We start from the raw sequence: 25,498 nt of genomic DNA, 5'->3' as shown, positions 1-25,498 counted from the left end.
AATGTGTTTCTGCTATTCGCCACAACCCCTCCCTGTGGGAGAGCGTTCCACATTCTCACCACTCTCCTGGTAAAGAAGTTACTCCTGAATTCCACATTGGATTTATTACCGACTGTCGTATATTGATGACCACTAGTTCTGGTCTCCCTCCACAAGTGAAACATCTTCTCCATTTCGACCCCTATCGGAACCTTTCATAATCTACACACCTCCATCAGGTCACCACTCAGCCTTCTCTTTTCTAGAGAAATGAACACCAGCCTTTCCTGATAGTTATAACCTCTCAGTTCTGGTATCGTCCTTGTAAAACCTGTTATACCTTCTCCTGTTTGTAATATGGAGACCGGAACTGTGCACGGTGCTCCAAGTATGGACATACCAAGGTATATGGAGACCAGAACTGTGCACAGTGCTCCAAGTGTGGTCTAACTAAGGTAGATGGAGACCAGAACTGTACACAATGCTCCAAGTGTGGTCTAACTAAGGTACAAGGAGACCAGAACTGTGCACAGTGCTCCAAGTGTGGTCTAACACAGGTATATGGAGACCAGAACTGTGCACAGTGCTTCAAGTATGGTCTAACCCAGGTATATGGAGACCAGAACTGTACACAGTGCTTCAAGTGTGGTCTAACCCATGTATATGGAGACCAGAACTGTGCACAATGCTCCAAGTCTGGTCTTACCCACGTATATGGAGACCAAAACTGTACACAGTGCTCCAAGTGTGGTCTAACCAAGGTATATGGAGACCAGAACAGTGCACAGTGCTCCGAGTTTGGTCTCACCGACGTTGGCAGCAAATCTAACAGAACTTATTGGCTTTCGAATTCCATACTTCTCGAGATGATCCCCGGTGCTTGGTTTGCATTTTTATGGTCATAATTATGAGGGCGGTACTGAGGGGCCATCGCACTGTCGGAGGGACAATTCTCAGGGAGGGCCACACTGTAGGAGGGTCTTGAGTGAGACAGCGTCGCAATTTCGAAGGTGGAATCTTTCAAATAAGACATTAAACCTGAGCCCCGTTTGCCCTTACAGGTGGAATGTAAAGATCCCACGGCCATTATTTTGAAGAAGAACAGAGGGTAGTTCTCCAATATTTATCCCTCAAACATCAACAAATGAAAAATGAGCTGCTCATTTACCCACGTTGTAGTTTGTAGGAGCTGGCTGTGCATTGTGGCATCCTCCGCTCTAGCCACATGTGTCTTAATTCCTCAAAGTACAGAAGCATTGCAAAACCTATTGATTCCACTCAGAAAAGAGGACGTTTATATAATTGCCGGTCATTGGGCCAGTTGGAGATTAAAGTCCATCTACAAAGTATTTACAGTCCAGAAACAAGACATTGGGCCCCACCGCTCCGTGCTGGGGTTTATGCTCCACACCAGACTCCTCAATCCTGCCTCCATCTCAACCCATCACCATATCCTTCTATTCCTTTCTTCCTCCTGTGTTTATCCATCGTCCCCTCAAATGTATCTCTGCTATTAGCCTCAACCCCTCCCTGTGGGAGTGATTTTCACATTCTCACCCCTCTCTGGGTAAATAAATTTCTCCTGAATTCCCCATTGGATTTATTAGTGACTGTCGTATATTGATGGCCCCTAATTCTGGTCTCCCCCACAAGTGGAAACATCTTCTCCACGTCCACCCTATCGAACCCTTTCATAATCTTAAACACCTCCATCAGCTCACCCCTCAGCCTTTTCTTTTCTAGAGAAATGAGCCCCAGCCTTTCCTGATAGTTATAACTTCTCAGTTCTGGTATCGTCCTTGTAAATCTTTTTTTCACCTTCTCCTGTTTGTAATATGGTGAGCGGAACTGTGCACTGTGCTCCAAGTGTGGTCTAATCACGGTATATGGAGACCTGAACTGTGCACAGTGCTCCAAGTGTGGTCTAACCACGGTATATGGAGACCTGAACTGTGCACGGTACTCCAAGTGTGGTCTAACCACGGTATATGGAGAGCTGAAGTGTGCGCAGTGCTCCAAGTGTGGCCCAACCCCGGTTAATGGTGACCAGAACTGTGCACAATGCTCGACGCGTGGTCGAACCACGGTATATGGAGACCAGAACTGTGCACAGTGCTCCAAGTGTGATCTAACCCAGGTATATAGAGACTGGAACTGTGCAACTTGCTCCAAGTGTGGTCTAACCGAGGCACTTGTTGACCAGAACTGTACACAATGCTCCAAGTGTGGTCGAACCAAGGTATATGAAGACCAGAACTGTGCACAATGCTCCAAGTGTGGTCTAACCCAGGTATATGGAGACCAGAACTGTGCACAATGCTCCAAGAGTGGTCTAACTAAGGTACATGGAGACCAGAACTGTGCAGTATGCTCCAAGTGTGGTCTAACCAAGGTATATGGAGACTAGAACTGTGCACAGTGCTCCAAGTGTCGTCTGACCCAGGTATATGGAGACCAGAACTGTGCACCGTGCTCCAAGTGTGGTCTAACCCAGTTATATGGAGAGCAGAACTGGGCACAATGCTCCAAGTGTGGTCTAACTAAGGCACATGGAGGCCAGAACTGTCCACTATGCTCCAAGTGTGGTCTAACCAAGGTATATGGAGACGAGAACTGTGCACAGTGCTCCAAATGTGGTCTAACCCAGGTATATGGAGACCAGAACTGTGCACAGTGTTTCAAGTATGGTCGAACCCAGGTATATGGAGACCAGAACTGTGCACAGTGTTTCAAGTGTGGTCTAACCCAGGTATATGGAGACCAGAACTGTACACAATGCTCCAAGTGTGATCTAACCCATGTATATGGAGACCAGAACTGTGCACAGTGCTCCAAGTGTGGTCTAACCAAGGCTTATGGAGACCAGAACTGTACACAGTGCTCCACGTGTGGTCTAACCAAGGTTTATGGAGACCAGAACTCTGCACAGCGCTCCGAGTTCGGTCTCACCGACGTTGGCAGAAAATCTAACAGAACTTATTTGCTTTCGAATTCCATACTTCCCGAAATGATCTCCAGTTCTTGGTTTGCATTTTTATGGTCATAATTATGAGGGAGGTACTGAGTGACCATCGCAATGTCGGAGGGTCTTTAGTGAGACAGCGTCGCCATTTCGAAGGTAGAATCTTTCAAATGAGACATTAATGCTGGGCCCCATCCGCCCTCACAGGTGGAATGTAAAGATCCCACGGCCATTATTTTGAACAAGAACAGAGGGGAGTTCTCCAATATATTATCCCTCAAACATCAACAAAAAAAAAATGAGCTGCTCATTTCCCCACGTTGCTGTTTGTAGGAGCTGGCTGTGCATTGTGGCATCCTCCTCTCTCGCAACAAGTGTCTTAATTCCTCAAAGTACAGAAGCATTGCAAAACCTGTTGATTCCAGTCAGAAAAGAGGATGTTTACATTATTGGCAGTCATTGGGTCAGTTGCAAATTAAAGTCCAACTACAAAGTATTTGCAGCTCAGAAACAGGCCATTGGGCCCCACCGCTCCGTGCCGGGGCTTATGCTCCACACCAGCCTCCTCCCTCCCCTCTCCATCTCACCCCATCACCATATCCTTCTATTTCTTTCTCCCTCATGTGTTTTTCCAGCGTCCCCTTAAATGTATCTCTGCTATTCGACTCAACCCCTCCCCCTGTGGGAGTGATTGCCACATTCTCACACCTCTCTGGGTGAAGAAGTTTCTCCTGAATTCCCCATTGGATTTATTAGTGACTGTCGTATATTGATGGCCCCTAGTTCTGGTCTCCGCCACAAGTGGAAACATCTTCTCTACGTCTACCCGATCGAACCCTTTCATAATCGTAAACACCTCCATCAGGTCACCCCTCAGCTTTTCGTTTCTAGAGCAAAGAATACCAGCCATTAGTGATAGTTATAACATCCCAGTTCTGGTATCGTCCTTGTAAATCTTTTTTTCACCTTCTCCTGTTTGCAATATGGAGACTGGAACTGTGCACAGTGCTCCAAGTGTGGTCTAATCACGGTATATGGAGACCAGAACTGTGAACAGTGCTCCAAATGTGGACATACCAAGGTATATGGTGACCAGAGCTGTGCACAGTGCTCAAGGGTGGTCTAACCCAGGTAGATGGAGACCAGAACTGTGCACAGTGCTTCAAGTGTGGTCTAACCACGATTTATGGAGACCAAAACTCGTGCACGGTACTCCATGTCTGCTGTAACCCATGTATATGGAGATCAGAACTGTGCACAGTGCTCCAAATGTGATCCAACCCAGGTATATGGTGACCAGAACTGTGCACATTGCTCCAAGTGTGGTCTAATCCAGGTATATGGACCCAGAACAGCGCACACTGCGCCAAGTGTGTCCAACGAAGGTTGGCTGCAAATTTAACATAACTTCTTTGCTTTTGAATTCCATCCTTCCGAAAATGAAGGGACCGTCCTTCACATGAGACTTTATACCAACGCCCATTCTGTTCTCTTGTGTGGATGTAAAAGATCCCACGGCCATTATTGGATGGAGAACAGGGGAGTTCTCTCCCATGTTCTGCGGCCAATATTTATCCATAAACATCACACCAGTTGTATCGGACAAAGATTCAATGCTGCTAAATTGCAGCCTCCAATCTGATCGGTAAATATCTACCAAGTTGCTGTTTGTACTGTGCCGAGACAAGATCTGACACCATCTCCTCACGAATCATGTGATCGGTTGTCATCAGAGAAAGGAAATGGGTTGGTCTGTATAGGAGAGGAAGGGAATATCTGAAGGCAGAACTCTCCGAATTCGAACCAGCAGGTCAGACAAGCAGAGTCCCTCGGTCACTCTTCGTCTTGTACTTGCAACAGGAGCCCAGCAGACACAGGCAATTCTACAGATCATCATCGACTTTAAGGATTGCCATGGGGATCGATAGGGTACCAGGTTGATTCCTGGAATGAGAGAGTTATCAATGTCGGAGGGGCACTACTGAGTGAGTGCTGCATTGTCGGTGGGTCAGTACTGAGGGAGTGCCTCACTGTCTGTTGGTACATATTGAGGGAGTGCCGCACTGTCGGCGGGGCAGTACTGAGTGCGTGCTGCACTGTCGGAGGGGCAGTACTGAGGGAGCACCACACTGTTGGAAGGGCAGTAGTGAGGGAGAGCTGTATTTGCCATTAGTGGGTGGAGATATTCATATGGCCCGCGAGGTCACGTGAACACATTCGCGGGTGATGGCAGAACAGATGCAGCTTCCTTCAATGCATCTTAATATTAACTGTTTTATTTTCTTGCACCTTTAATGTAGTGCAACTTCTCAAAGCTCTTCGCAGGAGCGTTATCAGACACAATTTAACCCAGAGTCACATAAGTAGATATTAGGGACAGGTGACCAAAAGCTGGGTCAAAGAGGTCGGTTTTTAAAGAGCGTCTTAAAGGAGGAGAGAGAGGTGGAGAGGTTTAGGGAGAGAATTTCAGAGCTTTGGGCTAAGGCAGCTGAAGGCACGGCCATGGTTTACAGCCTGTCTCATCCACCGGGCTCACAACCACCTGCCCCATCGTGGATCCCCCGAACCCAACGGGCTGCGGTTTTATTGAGTTTTGTGAACATCACGTGACTGCATAAGCCACTCCCAACTCAACAGCCCGACAAACATGTGAGCATACTCACTGCTTCCCCTTTTTAGAAGCAAGATATATGCAGAATATTTCAAAAGATTACTTATCATGATTACAATTTTACGAATTCGACTTCTGAGCCTGAATATGTTGCTATAAGCTTTTAACTTCCTCCTGCTCCGACTGCCATTTATTTGCTGTAGGCCGGCTAGGCCCATTTTCCATATTCTTGTTTGATGCCGGAGATCGTCCAGTACAATTTCTGCTTTTTGGGTATATAGTCTGGGATTCCTGACTTCTATCTTCCTGTGTCCTCTTGAATGTCCCTGGAAACCTTACATCCATCCACATGTTAGCATTTTTCCTAAGATCTTGATCGGCCCAGTTAACAATATTATGTCTAGTTAGCTCGCGTTTCCTCATAGTCTTCCCAACTGAAGCCCAACTCCACCCCCCCCCCCAACCCCCGCTCCACCGGATGGTAGAGAAATTCCCCTGAAATCAGCCGCTGTGTCTTTTGTCATATTAATCCAACGATTATTAATCATTACAATGGTTCTGAAATCCCGACATGAGGAATGTACTGCCTTGCCCTTCACTGCATATGCTGCAAAATCTACACTGTTCTGATTGGTTTCCACTCAGTGAAGGCTTTGATTATCGTTGTATTTACCTGCTGCTACAAAGTGTTACCATATTTGGCACCACGAGCATCTTGCCCACTTGAACCCACAGTGTTGTATGCTTGCCATTACACCTATGACATCGAGTTGCCTTGGTTTCAGAACCCTCCCTGAGACGACGGTTCACCCTCTCCTATGTGTGTCCAACTCGGTGACTGTGAACTGCTACTACTGCTGGTAATGGGTGAAATCCCTTAATATTTTTCTCTGCCATAGAGGTGGCTATCTTGAAAGCATTCTCCAAAGAGAGATCATCCATAACTAACAATTTTGATTGGATGCGTTCATCCATTAGTCCAGATATAAATTTATTTCATACAGCATTATCCAAAATCGCAGTGTAGAGATAATTTTCCTTTGGCAATAAAGTGTTCACTAAGATAGCATAAGTCTCTGCACCAATCATGACTGGAAGAATAGCTTTCTTCTTCGACCGAACTGATTGATTGCATATTTGCGATTCAGCCACACCTGCTGAGACTTCACTGATGTCATTAGTTCTAAAAAAAGATTTGTAATCTTTAACTTTAAGATTTTGCCAATTCCATTACCTGTCAAAGGCTCCCAAATTACTTAAATAACCCGTTGTCACATTTATATTGCCTTCTTAACTGAACAGCTGTTTTCACTCAATCAACTTGAATTGCTTTTCAATGATTAAAAATGGCTTTCCACAAGCTCTATTTGTTAGTTCAACACTGTCCATGGGCTCATGGGTTGTTTGCTTAGGAATTCCTAGGAACTCAGTTGCTTTTAAGAACTAGTTGATTTATTAAAAGTTCACATTACACGTTAAAATTTCATCCAGCAGGCTCACAACCATGTGCCTTATTGTGGACACCACAAACCCCACTGGATGGGGCTTTATTGAGTCTTGTGAACATGACGTGACTGACTAAGACACTCCCAATGCAACTGCTCTACAAACCTGTGAGCCGACGCAAAGGCACACATATTGTAGGGGGGGGGGGGGATGCGCAACCAGCCAAAATTGGAGGGGCGCAGAGATCTCGGAGGATTGTAGGGTCTGGAGGAATTTACAGATATAGCGAGGGAGGGGACGAGGAGGCCACGGAGGACTTTGAAAAGAAAGATGAGAATTTGAAAATCGAGGCACTGCTGGAGCGAGAGCCGATGTAGGTCAGCAAGCAAAATGGCAGGGGGTGGTGGTGGGGGGGGCGGGAAGAGGGGCGTGGGTGAACGGAACTTGGTGTGAGTTAAAAGATGGGAGCTTTGGATGGGCATAAGATCAGGGACGTTGGCCAGGGGTTCGTTGCAATACATATGTCTGGAGATGACAAAGGCACGGGCGAGGGTTTCAACAAAAATTGGACTGAGACAGGGGAGGAGACGGATGATGTTCCGGAGGTGGAAAATTATGCCAATCTCCGAGATTGCAGTACTGGTGTTAACTCTGATGGATGCTTCCTTCTCTTTCTCTCTCTCCCTCTTACTCCCTGTCTCTCTCTCTCTCTCACTCTCTCTCTCTCTCTCTCCCAATCTCCCTCTCTCTCTTGCTCCATCTCTCTATCTGTCTCTCCCGCTCTCCCACTCGCTCTCTCTCTTGCTCTCTCTCTCTCTCACTCTTGCTTTCTCTCTCTCATTCTCTCTTGCTCTTTCTCTCCCACTCTCACTCCCACTCGCTCTCTCTCGCTCCCGTTCTCACGCGCTCTCTCTCGTGCTCCCTCTTTCTCTCTGTCTCTCTCCTGCTCCCTCCCTCTCTCTCTAACGTGCTCTCACTCTCTATCTCTCTCTCGCTCTTGCTTTCTCTCTCTCTCTTGCTCCCTCTCTCTCTCCCGCTCTCACTCCCTCTCTCTCTCTCTCTCTCTCTCTCTCTCTCTTGCTCACTCTTTCTCACTCTATCTCCCGCTTCCTCCCTCTCTCTCTAACTTGCATACTCTCTCTATCTCTCTCTCGCTGTTGCTTTCTCTCTCTCTCTCTCTTGCTCCCTCTCTCTCTCCCGCTCTCACTCCCTCTCTCTCTCTCTCTCTCTCTCGCTCTCTCTCTCTTGCTCCCTCTTTCTCACTCTCTCACCCTCCCGCTCCCTCCCTCTCTCTCTCTCTCTCTCTGTGTCCTTCTCTTCAGGTGCGACATCTGAAATGGATCCCGAGCATCTTCAGTCGGTCAACTCCAGCGATGTTCCGACCGATGTCCCGGCGACCGTAGACAACTCCAGTTTGCGGCGAGGGATACGCGCCTGTGTTGTGGCGATCTACATCGTCACCTGCATCCTGGGCGTATTGGGCAACGGGCTGGTCATCTGGGCCACCGGCTTCAAGCTGAAGAGAACGGCCTACACCGTCTGGTTGCTGAGCCTCGCCGTGGCCGACTTCATCTTCTCTCTGCTGCTCCCTCTCTTCACCGCGAACATCGCCCTGGACAACCACTGGCCCTTTGGCTGGCTGCTCTGCAAGCTCAGCTATGGGGCGTTGGTGCTGTGTCTGTACGCTAGCATATTTATGCTGGCCACCATCAGCCTGGACCGCTGCATCTCGGTGGTGCTGCCCGTCTGGTCCCGGAACCACCGCGGCCCACGGCTGGCCACCCTGCTCAGCCTGGGGGTGTGGGTGGCGGCCACCTTCTTTAGTGCGCCATCGTTCGCCTTCCAACGATTGGTGCCCCAGGACAACCGGATGGTGTGCTCCGACGACTACCTGCTGGACGGCAAGTGGTCGGGGAGCCCAAGATACCCACGGTACAGAGCGCTGACACTGGTGCGCTTCCTCAGCGCGTTCCTTCTTCCGTTCCTGGTCATCGCCACCAGCTACGCCATAATCCGACTGCAGCTGAGGCATCACCGCTTGGCGCCCAGCAGCGGCAAACCCTTCAGGATCATGGCCGCCATCATCCTGGCCTTCCTCCTGTGCTGGGCGCCCTACCACGTCGTTTCTGTCCTCGCGCTGCTGCTCCACCCGCAGAGCGAGTTGCGACGGTCGCTGCTGGTCATAGGAGGCCCGTTCAGCTGCAGCCTGGCCTGTGTCAACAGCTGCATCAACCCCGTCCTCTACATCTTCATGTGGCAGGACTTCAGGGACATGCTCAAGAAGTCGCTTCAACGGGACAAGAACCAGAGGGAATCAATACATACAAACATAGAAACATAGAAAATAGGAGCAGGAAATCGGCCATTCGGCCCTTCGAGCCTGCACCACCATTCAATATGATCAAGGATGATCATCCAACTTCAGTACCCCATTCCTGCTTTCTCTCTATACCCCTTGATCCCCTTAGCTGTAAGGGCCGCAACTAACTCCCTCTTAAATATATCGACTGAACTGGCCTCAACAACTTTCTGTGGTAGAGAATTCCACAGGTTCACAATTCTGTGAGTGAAGAAGTTTCTCCTCATCTCGGTCCTAAATGGCTTACCCCTTATCCTTCGACTGTGACCCCTGGTTCTGGACTTCCCCAACATCGGGAACATTCATCCTGCGTCTAACCTGTCCAGTCCCATCAAAATTTTAAATATTTCTATGAGATGCCCTCTCATTTTTCTAAATTCCAGTGAATATAAGCCTAGTCGATCCAGTCTCTCCTCATATGTCAGTCCTGTCATCCCGGGAATCAGTCTGATGAATCTTTGCTGCACTCCCTCAATAGCAGGAGTGTCGTTTTCAGATTAGGAGACTAAAACTGCACGCAATATTCAAGGTGTGGTCTTAGCAAGGCCCTGTACAACTGCAGTGAGACCTACCTGCTCCTATACTCAAATCCTCTCGCTATTATGGCCAGCATGCCATTTGCTTTCTTTACCGCCTACTGTATCTGCTTACCTACCATCAATGACTGATGTACCATGACACCCTGGTCTCGTTGCACCTCATTTTACTAATCTGTCACCATTCAGATAATATTCTGCCTTTGTGGTTTTGCCAACAAAGTGGATAACCTCACATTTATCCACATTATACTGCATCTGCCATATATTTGCCCACTCACCTAACCTGTCCAAGTCACCCTGCAGCCTCCGAGCATCCTCCTCACAGCTCACACTGCCACCCAGCTTAGTGTCATCTGCAAAGTTGGAGATATTATATTCAATTCCTTCGTGCAACTCATTACTGCATATTGTAAACTAATTGGTAGGAGGTTTAGAAACATAGAAATGATCAGCGCAGAAGGAGGCCATTTCGTCCCATCGTGTCCGCGCCGGCCGACAAAGAGTCGCATGTTCCCTGGTCAGCAGCCCTGAAGGTTACATATAAACCCATGAACAATGACGGAAAGGCAAAGAGCACCCAGCCCAACCAGCCTGCCCCACACAACTGCGACACCCCTTAAACTGAAACATTCTACACTCCACCCCAACCGGAGCCATGTGATCTCCTGGGAGAGGCAAAAACCTGATAAAAACCCAGGCCAATTTAGGGAGGAAAAATCTGGGAAAGTTCCTCTCTGACCCATCCAGGCGATCGACACTAGTCGAGGAGATCACCCTGGCCGTATTCTATTCCCTGCAGTACTTACCGTTATATCTGCTCCGTCCAACATAAGGTCATCCAGTCTAATCCCAATTACCAGCTCTAGGTCCGTAACCCTGCAGATTACTGCACTTCAAGTGACCATTCAACCATCTCTTAAAAGTGGTGAGGGTTTCTGCATCCACCACTCTTCCAGGCAGCGAGTTCCAGATCCCCACAACCCTCTGCATAAAGAAGCCCCTCCTCAAATCCCCTCTAATTCTTCCACCAACCACCTTAAAACTATGCCCCCTCGTACGAGCCCCCTCCACCAATGGAAATAGACCCTTACTATCCACTATCTCCAGGCCCCTCAATATTTTGTACACCTCAATGAGGTCTCCTCTCAACCTCCTCTGTTCCAATTGGAACAAACCCAGCCTATCCAATCTGTCCTCATAACTAAGATTCTCCATTCCAGGCAGCATCCTAGTAAATCTCCTCTGCACCCTCTCTAGTGCAATCACGTCCTTCCTACAATACGGCGACCAGAACTGCAGGCAGTACTCCAGCTGTGGCCGAACCAAGGTATTATGCAATTTAAGCATAACCTCCCTGCTCTTATATTCTACACCTCGGCCAGTAAAGGCAAACTTTCCGTATACCTTCTCAACCACCTTATCCACCTGGCCTGCAACTTTCAGGGATCTGTGGACAAGTACCACAACATCCCTTTGTTCATCTACACTATAAAGTGGCCTACCACTTAATGTGTATACACGTTCCTTATTAGCCCTCCCAAAATGCATCATCTCACACTTTTCTGAATTAAATTCCATTTGCCACTGCTCTGCCCACCTGACCAGTGGATTGATATCCTCCTGCAGCCCATGACTTTCCTCTTCATTATCACCGACACAGCCATTTCATTGCCTGCAAACTTCTAATCATACTCTCTATATTCAAATCTAATTCATTGATATACACCATCGAAAGCAAGGGATCCAGTACTGAGCCATGCGGAACCACACTGGCAACATCCTTCCAGTCACAAAAACATCCATCAATCATTACCCTTTGCATCCTACCTCCAAGCCAATTTTAGATCCAACGTGCCACTTTGCCCTGTATCCCATGGGCTTTGACCTTAATGACCAGTCTACAGGTGGGATCTTATCAAATGCCTTGCTAAAGTCCAAAAATACTACTTCATACGCACAACCTTTATTGACCCTCTTGGTTATCTCTTCAAAAAATTCATTCAGGTTCGTCAAACATCCCTCAACAAATCCATGCTGACCCTCCCTAATTAATCCTTGCCTTTCCAAATGCAGATTTATCCCATGTTTCTGGATTTTTTCCTATTATTTTCTTACAACTGTGGTTAGGCTGACAGGCCTGTAATTACTCGGCCTATGTTGTGGGGATTTGAGGTGACGTTTCTTCGCCCGGAGGCTGGTTGGGGTTTGAAACTCACTGCCTGAAAGGCCGGCAGAGGCAGAAACCCTCATTGCATTTAAAAAGTACTGGAATATATCAGACAGAGATTTAATGCAGCTAACCTGCAGCATCTGTAAGACTACAGCATTTTTGGGCTCATTTTATGCTAATAACTTTGCTTGCAAACTGCTCCAAGGTGGCTGAAAACATGCGTTGACTGATTTTTTGTGACCCAAAAGGCTTTGCAAATTCAAAAGTCTTTCTCATCTGTTTTAACATCTCACAGCTGCAAAGAGACAGTTCTCACAGGCAATGTCTGGGAACTGTGAAGAGAAGAGAATGAAAGACCTATTCATGGTGAAAGACTATCCCTTTGTTTTAGACCTAGACAATTACATACACGGTGGGAATACCTCTAGAAAACTATTAAAGGATGGCTGTAATACATGAGGTCAGCGCTGCGGTCAATGTGAGTGGTGACCTGGTCAGTTACGAAGTCAATCATGGTGGTTAATTTCCAATCACTGACTAAGGCTGGAGTTAACTCATGTGAGAGTCTTTGCTTTGTAATCAATTAGGAAATAGGCAATGTTTAACTGTTAATAGTTCAATGTGATTGGTGAGAGCGGGTTAAAAATTAAAAATGATTGTGCATTTAATACTATCGTGATTGCTTGTATTTATTTAGATTATTCTAAGTAAAAATAACCCCTGGATAGGTGTGTGAAAAGAAACACCCTGTGTCTGTTTTGTTTTTGACTTACAAGTCCGAACCCTGCAAAGTGTAGAGAAAACAAACATAAACCTTACAGACTAAAACCTGTTGTGTGAAGATAAGTCTGACAGATTTGGTGCCTGAATGACAGGGACTTGTAATAGACAAACAGTGTCAAGAAGTCTGGATGAGCCAATTACAAGGCGTGTGACTGAAATGTTGCCCCATAGAGAGGGGTGTGCACGGGTGTTTGTCGACGGCGCTGATACGGTTTTGGGGGTTGGATACGAGACAAGGTCCCCTGTGTCGGACTGAGTCAGTTGTGAGTTAAGATCAACGCTGGTACAAAGATTAATTTACAGAGGGAGATGGAACCAGATATGGCAAGAAGTACTAGCGAGGAAGAAGCAGTGATAAACCGACTTCCGGGTGTCAAACTCAATGGGGTTGTGGGCCGGTTTGGATTCAAATGCACCCCCCACAGGCCGCACAGGTGGGCCTATGAAAGTGAAAAGCATAATACTACGGGATTCATTTACTGAACATCGGCTGTATAAACCACACAGCGAGCTTTAACTGCAGCCTCACTTACTTGATGGGCCATCACCAGATTTAAAAGGTTATTCCATGAATAAGAAAATACATGAGAACCTAAGAAATCTGAACAGGAGTAGGCGACACGGCCCCTCGAGCCTGCTCCGCCATTCAATACGATCATGGCTAATCTGATCATGGACTCAGCTCCACTTCTCTGCCCGCCCCCTTATCCCTTTACTGTTCAGTAACTGTCTATTTCTGTCTTAAATTTATTCACGCAGAGGGATAGAGTGAGGGACACAGCGACAGACAGAGAGTGAAGCTGGCTGCGAGTTAGCCCCGCCGAGAAGCAGACTGGATTGATCCTTTGCCTTATAACCTGGTTTGTCAGTAATGGTTTAAAACCACTGCTGCTTCCGTCCCTTCTGTTAACCTGGACAGCAGCAGTGAAAGTAACTTTGTGCATTTTTGGGTTGAGCCGAATCCGAGTCGGTTCCCCAGTCCCCAGGAGACACTCTCTAGTCGCTGAGCACTTTGTGTCAAGCAGTAATTGACACAGAAAGTGAAGTGTCATTAATGGGAGCAGTGGGACCGAGAAATAATCAAGCAGCCGGCACAGTGTACAGCATGTGACTGGCCGGAGGAAGGGGTTGGGGGGGCGCAGTCTGGCCCACGGGTCGTATGTTTGACACCCCTGATGTTAGAGGGACAGACAGAAAGAGAGAAGGAAGGAGCAGTGAGTGGAGTTGAAGGAAAGTAAGAAAAAGCTGGAGGAAATGTTTCAGAAGGAAGCAGAGAGTCGGGATTAACGGGTCCTTTTCAGAATGGCAGGCAGTGACTAGTCGGGTGAAGCAGGGCTCAGTGCTGGGACCCCAGCTATATACAATATACATTAATGATTTGGATGAAGGGGTTGACTGTAATATCTCCAAGTTTGCAGATGACACGAAGCTGGCTGGCGGTGTGAGCTGTGAGGAGGACGCTAAAAGGCTGCAGGGTGAATTGGACAGGTTAGGTGAGTGTGCAAACGAGTGGCAGATGCAGCATAATGCAGATAAATGTGTGGTTATCCACTTTGGTGGCAAAGACAAGAAGGCAGAATATTATCTGAATGATGGCAGAGTAGGAAACGGGGAGGTGCAATGAGACCTGGGTGTCACGGTACATCAGTCGTTGAATGTTGTCATGCAGGTACAGCAGGCGCTGAAGAAGGCAAATGGTCTGTTGGCATTCATAGTGAGAGGATTTGAGTATCGGAGCAGGGAGGTCTTACTGCAATTGTACAGGGCCTTGGTGAGGCCACACCTTGAGTGTTATGTTCAGTTTTGGTCTCCTACTCTGAGGAAGGACGTTCTTGATATTGAGGGAGTGCAGCGAAGGCTCACCAGACTGATTCCCGGGATGGCGTAACTGACATATGAGGAGAGACTGGATCGCCTAGGCTTATATTCACTGGAGTTTTGGAGGATGAGAGGGGATCTCATAGAAACATATAAAATTCTGACGGGACTGGACAGGTTGGATGCAGCAAGAATGTCCCTGATGTTGGGGAAGTCCAGAACCAGGGGCCATAGTCTAAGGATAAGGGTGTAAGCCATTTAGGACTGAGATGAGGAGAAACCTCTTCATTCAGAGAGTTGTTAACCTGTGGAATTCCCTGTCGCAGAGAGTTGTTGAGGCCAATTTATTGGATATATTCAAGGGGGAGTTAGATATGGTCCTTATGGCTAAAGGGATCAAGAGGTATGGAGAGAAAGCAGGAAAGGGTACTGAAGTTGCATGATCAGCCATGATCATATTGAATGGTGGTGCAGGCTCGAAGGGCCGAATGGCCTACTCCTGCACCTATTTTGTATGTCTCTATATTTCTATGTAAAGTTTCAGAAGGAAATGGAAAGAGGGTGTAAGAACGCACGGTCCGTGGGGAATTTAGGCGTTAAAGGAAACAGCACAGAGATACAGTTCAGAACAGACAGAGCTCGGAGGAGAAATTAATTAGTGGGAACAATAGGGTTATTTCGAAGCAGGTTTTAAAGGGACCGAGAGTAAAGGAGAAGTTGAAACCAACACTGAGAGCTGTCAGTATTGCGTCAAGAAATGTATAAAAAAACACCACAGGATTTCACTGAGTGAAAGACGCTTGAAAGAATTCTGGAATTCCTGTGAGTGTGGATAATGTGCGTTTGTAGTGAAACTTACTGGCAGTGAATGGTTGGGGAGTTGAAGAATTTTTCCTTTGCTCGAAAGCCTGTCGTTAAAAAAAGAGTCGTTTATTAGTGAGTAAGTGCACTGTTGGTGACAGCTTCCATCACTTTGCTGATGATGGGCAGTAGACTGATGGGGCGATATTTGGCCCGATTGGATTTGTCCTGCTGTTTGTGGACAGGACCTGCCTGGGCAGTTTTCCACATTGTCGGGTAGATTCCAGTGTTGGAGCTGTGCTAGAATGGCGTGGCGAGCAGCGTGGCTAGGTCTGGAACACAAGTCTTCAGCAAGACAGCCGGGATGTTGTCGGGGCCCAGACCCTTTGCTCTGTCGAGTGCGCTCAGACGCTTCTTGACATCACGTGGAGTGAAGCGAGTTGGATGAAGATAGACTTTTGTGATGGTGGGGACCTCAGGCGGAGGTCGATGTGCATCACCCACTCGTCACTTCTAGCTGACGGTGCTTGTAAATGCTTCAAGCTTGTCTTTTGCATTCATGTGCCGGGCTCCGCCATCTTTGAGGCTGGGAACATTCATGGAGCCTCCTCCTCCTGTTAGTTGGTTAATGCTCCACCACCATTCACGACTGGATGTGGCAGGACTGCAGAGCTTTAATCCGATCCGTTGGTTGTGGAATTGGTTAGTGCCTTTAACCACCTCAGGACATCCCAAACTCTGAGGGAGCGCTGCACTGTTGCAGGGGCAGTGCTGAGAGAGTACTGCACTGTCGGAGGGGCAGTACTGAGGGAACGCTCCACTGTCGGAATGGAATTACTGAGGGAGCTTCGCACTGTCCGAGGGTCACTACTGCAGGAGTGGCGAACTGTCGGAGGGGCAGTACTGACGGAGCCTCATAACATCGGAGGGGCAGTACTGAGGGAGCGCTGCACTGTCCGAGCGTCAGTACTAAGGGAGTGGCGCATGGTTGGAACGGAAGTACTGAGGGAGCGCGGCACTGTCGGAGGGGCAGTACAGAGGGAGTTCCGCACTGCTGGAGGGGCAGTATTGAGGGAGCGCCGCACTGTCGGAGAGGCAGTACTGAGGGAGTGCCGCACTGTTGGAGGGACAGTACTGAGGGAGTGCCGCACTGTCGTAGGGGCAGTACTGAGGGAGTGCCACACTGTTGGAGGGGCAGTACTGAGCGAGTGCCGCACTGTCGGAGGGACAGTACTGAGGGAGTGCCGTACTCTAGGAGGGGCAGTACTGAGGGAACACCGTACTGTGGGAGGGGCAGTACTGAGAGAGTGCCGCATTGTCGGAGGGACAGTACTGAGGGCGCGCCGCACTGTCGGAGGGGCAGTACTGAGGGAGCGCCGTATTGCGCTGTCGGAGGGGCAGTACTGAAGCGACACTGCAGCATTTCAGACCATTTTTACAATATAGAGACCAGAACTGTGTACAATGCTCCAAGTCACAGCCAAAGGGGTAAGTGATTGGCTGGTGATTGGAAAATAGTATTTCTTTTTTATCGTCTATAACAGTGAGTAAACTTCAGCATTGTTGTTGCCAAATTAAGTTTATCTAGGGGTTAAATCATGACAGGAGAGCTCGGTCACGTGATATGCTCCTCCTGTACCATGTGGGAACTCAGGGACACTTCTGGTGTCCCTGACGACTATGTGTGCGGGAAGTGTATCCGCCTCCAGCTCCTGACAGACTGCGTTGCGGAGTTGGAGCTGAGGGTGGACTTACTCTGGAGCATCCACAATGCTGAGAATGACGTGAATAGCATGTGTAGTGAGTTGGTCTTACCGCAGGTGAAGGGTCCACAGCCTGCTCGGGAATGGAAGACCAGCAGGAAGAGCAGTGCAATGAAGGTAGTGCAGGGGTCCCCTGCGGTCATCCCCCTGCAAAACCGGTACACTGCTTTCGGTACTGTTGAGGAGGATGACTCATCAGGGGAGGGCAGCAGCAGCCAAGTTCATGGCACCATGGCTGGCTCTGCTGCAAAGAAGGGTGTAAAAAAGAGTTGGAGACCTATAGTGATAGGGGACTCTATTGTAAGGGGAATAGATAGGAGTTTCTGCGGCTGCAACCGAGACTCCAGGATGTTATGTTGCCTCCCTGGTGCAAGGGTCAAGTATGTCTCGGAGCGGCTGCAGATCATTCTGGAGAGGGAGGGTGAACAGCCAGTTGTCATGGTACATGTAGGTACCAATAATATAGCTAAGAAGCGGGAAGAGGTCCGACAAGCTGAATTTAGGGAGCTACGAGTTAAATTAAAAAGTAGGACCTCAAAGGTAGTAATCTCTGGATTGCTACCAGTGCCACGTGCTAATCAGAGTAGAGGGAGCAGGATAGTTATAACAAATACGTGGCTTGAGCAGTGGTGCAAGAGGGAGGGATTCAAATTCCTGTGACATTGGAACCAGTTCTGGGGGAAGTGGGACCTGTACAAAAGGGACGGTCTGCACTTGGGCAGGACTGGAACTGATGTCCTAGGGGTAACATTTGCTCATGCAGTTCGGGAGTGTTTAAACTAATATGGCAGGGGGATGGGAACCTATGCAGCGAGATAGGGCGAAGTAATATGGAGTCAGAAACAGATGGTAGAAAGGTAAAAAGCAATAGGGAAGGCCGAGTAAACAAAGGCAAGAAACAAAAAGGGCACACTACATCATAATTCTAACAGGACAAAGGGTGTTAAAAAAAACAAGCCTGAAGGATTTGTCTTAATGCAAGGAATATCCGTAATAAGATCGATGAATTAACTGTGCAAATAGATGTTAACAGATATGATGTGATTGGGATTGAAGAGACATGGCTCCAGGATGATCAGGGCTGGGAACTCAACATCCATGGGTATTCAACATTCAGGAAGGAGAGAATAAAAGGAAAAGGAGGTGGGGTAGGATTGCTGGTTAAAGAGGAGATTAATGCAATAGTTAGGAAGGACATTAGCTTGGATGATGTAGAATCTATATGGGTAGAGCTGCAGAACACCAAAGGGCAAAAAACGTTAGTGGGAGTTGTGTACAGACCTCCAAACAGTAGTAGTAATGTTGTGGAGGGCATCAAACAGGGAATTAGGGGTGCATGCAATAAAGGTGCAGCAGTTATAATGGGTGACTTTAATATGCACATAGATTGGGCAAACCAAACTGGAAGCAATACGGTGGAGGAGGATTTCCTGGAGTGCATAAGGGATGGTTTTCTAGACCAATATGTCGAGGAACCAACTGGGGGGAGACCATCTAAGACTGGGTGTTGTGTAATGAGAGATGATTCATTAGCAATCTCGTTGTACGAGGCCCCTTGGGGAAGAGTGACCATAATATGGTGGAATTCTGCATTAAGATGGAGAATGAAACAGTTAATACAGAGACCATGGTCCAGAACTTAAAGAAGGGTAACTTTGAAGGTATGAAGCGTGAATTGGCTAGGATAGATTGGCGAATGATACTTAAGGGGTTGATTGTTGATGAGCAATGGCAGGCATTTCGGGACCGCATGGATGAACTACAACAATTGTACATCCCTGTCTGGCATAAAAATAAAAAATGGAAGGGAGCTCAACCGTGGCTATCAAGGGAAATCAGGGATAGTATTAAAGCCAAGGAAGTGGCATACAAATTGGCCAGAAATAGCAGTGAACTTGGGGACTGGGAGAAATTTAGAACTCAGCAGAGGAGGACAAAGGGTTTGATTAGCGCAGGGAAAATAGTGTATGAGAGGAAGCATGCAGGGAACATTAAGACGGATTGCAAACATTTCTTGAGAAATGTAAAGAGAAAAAGGTGAGTAAAGACAAACGTAGGTCCCCTGCAGTCAGAATCAGGGGAAGTCATAACGGGGAACAAAGAAATGGCAGACCAATTGAACAAGTACTTTGGTTCGGTATTCACTAAGGAGGACACAAACAACCTTCCGGATATAAAAGGGGTCAGAGGGTCTAGTAAGAAGGAAGAACTGAAGGAAATCCTTATTAGTCGGGAAATTGTGTTGGGGAAATCGATGGGATTGAAGGCCGATAAATCCCCAGGGCCTGATGGACTGCATCCCAGAATACTTAAGAGGTGGCCTTGGAAATAGCGAATGCATTGACAGTCATTTTCCAACATTCCATTTACTCTAGATCAGTTCCTATCGAGTGGAGGGTAGCCAATGTAACCCCACTTTTTAAAAAAGGAGGGAGAGAGAAAACAGGGAATTATAGACCGGTCAGCCTGACATCGGTCGTGGGTAAAATGATGGAATCAATTATTAAGGATGTCATAGCAGTGCATTTGGAAAGAGGTCCAAGTCAGCATGGTTTTGTGAAAGAGAAATCATGCTTGACAAATCTTCTGGAATTTTTTGAGGATGTTTCCAGTGGAGTGGACAAGGGAGAACAGTTGATGTGGTATATTTGGACTTTCAGAAGGCTTTCGACAAGGTCCCACACAAGAGATTAATGTGCTAAGTTAAAGCACATGGGATTGGGGGTAGTGTGCTGACATGGATTGAGAACTGGTTGTCAGACAGGAAGCAAAGAGTAGGAGTAAATGGGTACTTTTCAGAATGGCAGGCAGCGACTAGTGGGGTACCGCAAGTTTCTGTGCTGGGGCCCCAGCTGTTTACATTGTATATTAATGATTTGGACGAGGGGATTAAATGTAGTATCTCCAAATTTGCGGATGACGCTAAGTTGGGTGGCAGTGCGAGCTGCGAGGAGGATGCTATGAGGCTGCAGAGTGACTTGGATAGGTTAGATGAGTGGGTATATGCATGGCAGATGAAGTATAATGTGGATAAATGTGAGGTTATCCACTTCGTTGGTAAAAACAGAGAGACAGACTATTATCTGAATGGTGACAGATTAGGAAAAGGGGAGATGCAACGAGACCTGGATGTCATGGTACATCAGTCATTGAAGGTTGGCATGCAGGTACAGCAGGCGGTTAAGAAAGCAAATGGCATGTTGGCCTTCATAGCGAGGGGATTTGAGTACAGGGTCAGGGAGATGTTACTAGAGTTGTACAGGGCCTTGGTGAGGCCACACCTGGAGTATTGTGTACAGTTTTGGTCTCCTAACTTGAGGAAGGACATTCTTGCTATTGAGGGAGAGCAGCGAATGTTCACCAGACTGATTCCCGGGATGGCGGGACTGACCTATCAAGAAAAACTGGATCAACTGGGCTTGTGTTCACTGGAGTTCAGAAGAATGAGAGGGGATCTCATAGAAACGTTTAAAATTCTGACGGGTTTATACAGGTTAGATGCAGGAAGAATATTCCCAATGTTGGGGAAGTCCAGAACCAGGGGTCACAGTCTAAGGATAAGGGGTAAGCCATTTAGGACCGAGATGAGGAGAAACATCTTCACCCAGAGAGTGGTGAACCTGTGGAATTCTCTACCACAAAAGTTGTTGAGGCCAATTCACTAAATATATTCAAAAAGGAGTTCGATGTAGTCCTTACTACTAGAGGGATCAAGGGGTATGGTGAGAAAGCAGGAATGGGGTACTGAAGTTGCATGTTCAGCCATGAACTCATTGAATGGCGGTGCAGGCTCAAAGGGTCGAATGGCCTACTCCTGCACCTATTTTCTACGTTTCTATGTTTCTAAATGTGGTCTAACCAAGGTATTTGGAGACCAGAACTGTGCACAGTGCTCCAAGTGTGGTCTAACGAGGTTGGCTGCAAACTTAACATAAACTGTCTGCTTTTGAATTCTATCCCTCAAGAATTGAACACGACTGTTGGTTTGCTTTTTGTGGTCCTATTAAACTGTGTCGCTACTTTTAGTGATTTGTGAATCTGTACCTCCCAGGCCCCTCAGTCCCTCTATCCCATTTAGACTCTTATAATCCAAACAGTATGTGGCCTCCTGATCTCATACTTATCGCTATTGACCTTCATTTGCCAATTACCCGCCCATTCAGCAAATTGATCAATCTCTTCTTGTATGTTGTCTCCTTCTTCCCTTGTGTTATCTGCAAACCCCAATTTGGTTTTGTCCACAAATTGTTACATTGTACTTCCAATTCCCGAGTCCAAATCCTTTGTGTAAATGGTGAACAGCAGTGGTCCCAGCACCGATCCTTGTGGAACAACACTTTCCACCTTCCGCCTGTCTGAATAACTTACCCTTAACCTCTACTCTCTGTTTCCTGTTTTGCAGCCAGCTTGCGATCCATTCTGCTACTTGTCCCCTGTCAACCTTGGCTCGGTGGGCAGCACTCCCGCCTTCGAGTCAGAAGGTCGTGGGTTTGATTCCCACTGCAGTGACTTGTGCACAACAATCTAGGGTAAAACTAAAGGGCAGTGTTGAGAGATCACCACACTTCAGGAGGGGCAGTACTGAGAGCGCGCTACTCTATCGGAAGGGCAGTCATGAAGGAGCTCTGCACTGTCGGAGGGGTTGTGCTGAAGGAGCACTGCAGTGTCAGAGGGCAGTTATGAGGGAGTGCCGCACTGTCAGAGGGGCAGTACTGAGGGAGTGCCACACTGTCGGAGGCGCAGTACTAAGGAGGACTGCTGTGTTGGAGGGCGAGTGCAGAGCGAGCACCACACTGTCAGAGCGGCGGGACTGAGGGAGCGTTGCACTCGTCGAAGTGCTGTCTTTCAGATGAGACATTAAACATGTGGCCTTTTCTGCCCTCTCAGGTGGAATGTAAAAGATCCCATGGCTATTATTTTGAAGAAGAGCAGAAGTGAGTTCTCCAATATTTATCCCTCAAACTGCATCAACAATAAAAATGATCTTCTCATTTACCACGTTGCTATTTGTCGGAGCTGGCTGTGCGTTGTGACATCCTCCTCTCTCGCCACAAGTGTCTTAATTCTACAAAGTACAGAAGCATTGCAAGACCTGTTGTTTCCACTCAGAAAAGAGGAGGTTTATGTCATTGCTGATCATTCGGCCAGTTCGGGATAAAGGTCGATCTACAAATTATTTACAGCACAGAAGCAGGCCATTGGGCCCCACCGCTCCGTGCCGGGGTTTATGCTCCACACCAGCCCCCTCCCTCCCCTCTCCATTTCCCCCATCACCATATCCTTCTATTCCTTTCTCCCTCATGTGTTTATCCAGCTTCCCCTTAAATGTATCTCTGCTATTCGAATCGACCCTACCCTGTGGGAGCGAGTTCTACATTCTCACCCCTCTCTGGGTAAAGAAGTTTCTCCTGAATTCCCCATTGGATTTATTAGTGACTGTCGTATATTGATGGCTCTAGTTCTGGTCTCCCCCACAAGTGGAAACATCTTCTCTACGCCTACCCTATCTAACCCTTTCATAATCTCTTTCATAAGATGTCTATCAGCTCAGCCCACAGCCTTCACTTTTTACCGAACACCAGCCTGTGCTGCATTTCCTGAAAGTTATAACCTCTCAGTTCAGGTATCATCCTCGTAAATCCTCTTTTGCACTTTCTCCTTTTTGTAATATGGATATCGTAAATGTGCACGGTGCTCCAAGTGTGGTCTAACCCAGGTATATGGAGACCACAACTGTGCACAGTGCTCCAAGTTCGGTCTAACCAAGGTATATGGAGACCAGAACTGTGCACAGTGCTCCAAGTGTGGTTTAACTCAGGTATACGGAGACCAGAACTGTGCACAGTGCTCCAAATGTAAATTAACCAAGGTATATGGAGACCAGAACTGTGCACGGTGCTCTAAGTGTGGTCTAACCCAGGTATGTGGAGACCAGAACTGTGCACAGTGCTGCAAGTGTGGTCTAATCCAGGTATATGGAGACCAGAACTGTGCACGGTGCTCCAGGTGTGGTCTAACCCAAGTATATGGAGACCAGAACTGTGCACGATGCTCCAAGTGTGGTCTCACCCAGGTATATGGAGACCAGAACTGTGCACAGTGCTCCAAGTGCGGTCTAACCCAGGTATATGGAGACCAGAACTGTGCACGGTGCTCCAAGTCTGGTCTAACCCAGGTATGTGGAGACCAGAACTGTGCACAGTGCTCCAAATGTAAATTAACCAAGGTATATGGAGACCAGAACTGTGCACGGTTCTCTAAGTGTGGTCTAACCCAGGTATGTGGAGACCAGAACTGTGCGCAGTGCTCCAGGTGTGGTCTAACCCAAGTATATGGAGACCAGAACTGTGCACGGTGCTCCAAGTGTGGTCTAACCCAGGTATATGGAGACCAGAACTGTGCACAGTGCTCCACATGTGGTCTAACCCAGGTATTTGGAGACCAGAACTGTGCACGGTGCTCCAAGTGTGGTCTAATCCAGGTATATGGAGACCAGTACTGTGCACAGTGCTCCAAGTGAGGGCTAACCCAGGTATATGGAGACCAGAACTGTGCACAGTGCTCCTAGTCTGGTCTAATCCAGGTACATGGAGACCAGAACTGTGCACAGTGCTGCAAGTGTGGTCTAACCCACGTATATGGAGACCAGAACCGTGCACAGTGCTGCCAGTGTTGTCTCACCAAGATATAGAAAGACCAGACTGTGCAGAACGCTCCATGTGTGGTCTAACCCAGGTATATGGAGACCAGATCAGTGCTCAGTGCCCCCCATTTACAACTGAGATGAAGAGGAATTTCTACTCTAAGAGGGTAATAAATCTGTGGAATTCGCTTCCCCAGAGAATTGTGGAAGCTGGGACATTGATTAGATTTAAGGCAGAGATAGACAGTTTATTGACCGATAAGGAATTAAGAGATTATGGGGAGCGGGCAGAGAAGTGGATCTGAGTCCATGACCGGATCAGCCATGATCGTATTAAATGTTGGAGCAGGCTCGAGGAGCAGCATGGCCTATTACTGCTCTTTTTTCTTGTGCGCTTATGTTCTTAATCCTTCCGACCAAAGTGGAAAAGCTCACATTTGATGGGGCAGTGATCTGAGGGATCTTCCCCACCGTGCTGGCAGAGCCCCGCGCCTTACCTGCGAAGAAGGTGAGCAGCATGGCCACCCAGCCCAGGATGTAGGACCAGGAGAAGCGCCAGTCGCCAAAGCGCTTGCCCAGGAAGTTGACAGTGACCCCGGTGTACACAGCCATGGCCAACAGCACCAGGAACGCTGGGCGGGATGGAGAGAAAAGCAGAGCGTTACAACCCGTACACTTCCCGCAGCATCCCTTCTCCCACAGGCCCCCCATTCGCCACAAGTTACCGCAGTGCCAGTCCGTGCAACTTGCTCACACACACCGCCCCACCGACCCATACAATCAATCACTGCTGCTCTGGGCTGTCCCTCTCTCTCTATGTCTCTCTCTCGCTGTCTCTCTCTCTCTCTGCGTCTATACCTCTCTGTGTCTCTGTCTCTCCCTCTCTCTGTCTGTCTCTGTCTCCTCTCTCTCGCTATCTCTCTGTCTCTGTCTCTCTCTGTCTCTCTCTGTCTGTGTCTATCTCGTTCTGTCTCTCTCTCACTCTCTCCCTGTCTCTCTCTCTCTCTCTCACTGTCTCTATCTCTCGCTCTGTTTGTCTCGCTCGCTCTCTCTGTCTCTGTCTGTTCCTGTGTCTGTCTCTCTGTCTCTCGCTCTCTCCCTGTCTCCCTCTCTCTCTCTCCCTCTCTCTCGCCTTGTCTATCTCTTTCTCTCTGTCTCGCTCTCTGTCTCACTCTCTCTGTCTGTCTGTTTCTCTCTCTCTCTCTCTCTCCCTTTCTCTCTCCCTCTCTCACACCGCAGCCAGTGATGACCCGCCAGTAATGATACTCACTGGAGATGAAGAAGAGGATTCCTGCAGCGAAGGTGTGGTTAAACTTCTCGAAGAAGTAGGAGTGAGCGAAAGCGAGCACTCCCGCGATCAGCCCCGAGAAACAGGACATCGCTGACAGGATCATAAAGGCTCTGATAGCGTTCCAGTAACCTGCAAGAGAGGGGGAGGGATAGATAGAGAGAGAAACAGAGAGAGACAGAGCGAGAGACTGACAGATAGAGAGATACAGAGAGAGAGATGGAGGGAGACAGAGAAAGAGAGACAGAGAGAGAGAGAGACGGAGGGAGAGCGAGAGAAAGAGGCAGAGAGAGAGATACAGACAGAGAGAAATAGAGAGAGAGATACAGAGAGAGA

The 25,498-nt window shown here is 47.9% G+C and overlaps 2 protein-coding genes across 2 annotated transcripts in view; one reads left to right on the top strand and one right to left on the bottom strand.

The window, feature by feature from the left end:
• The window catches only part of LOC139240444 (lens fiber membrane intrinsic protein-like), a 59,435-nt gene extending 34,149 nt beyond the window's left edge, over positions 1-25,286 (bottom strand). Inside the window, exons 1-2 of the mRNA XM_070868970.1 lie at positions 25,145-25,286; positions 24,372-24,506 (exon numbers count right to left, since the gene is read on the bottom strand). Of these exons, the coding sequence (XP_070725071.1) occupies positions 24,372-24,506; positions 25,145-25,268 (259 nt within the window). The 5' untranslated portion in view covers positions 25,269-25,286. The remainder of the gene's footprint in view (positions 1-24,371; positions 24,507-25,144) is intronic.
• Positions 8,335-9,339, top strand: LOC139240293 (chemerin-like receptor 1). The gene has a single exon (XM_070868756.1). It carries the CDS (start codon positions 8,335-8,337, stop codon positions 9,337-9,339), a length of 1,005 nt encoding a protein of 334 aa, XP_070724857.1.
• Positions 25,287-25,498: the final 212 nt, after the last annotated feature.

This window comes from Pristiophorus japonicus, chromosome 31, assembly GCF_044704955.1.
Source record: "Pristiophorus japonicus isolate sPriJap1 chromosome 31, sPriJap1.hap1, whole genome shotgun sequence".
Taxonomy (NCBI): Eukaryota; Metazoa; Chordata; class Chondrichthyes; family Pristiophoridae; genus Pristiophorus; species Pristiophorus japonicus.
The sequence above is the reverse complement of the archived record's forward strand: the minus strand, read 5'-3'. Positions and strand labels throughout refer to the sequence as shown.

Bases quoted from the DNA above. Each gene is read 5' to 3' on its own strand.
- LOC139240293 (XM_070868756.1), top strand. From the start codon at position 8,335: ATGGATCCCGAGCATCTTCAGTCGGTCAACTCCAGCGATGTTCCGACC.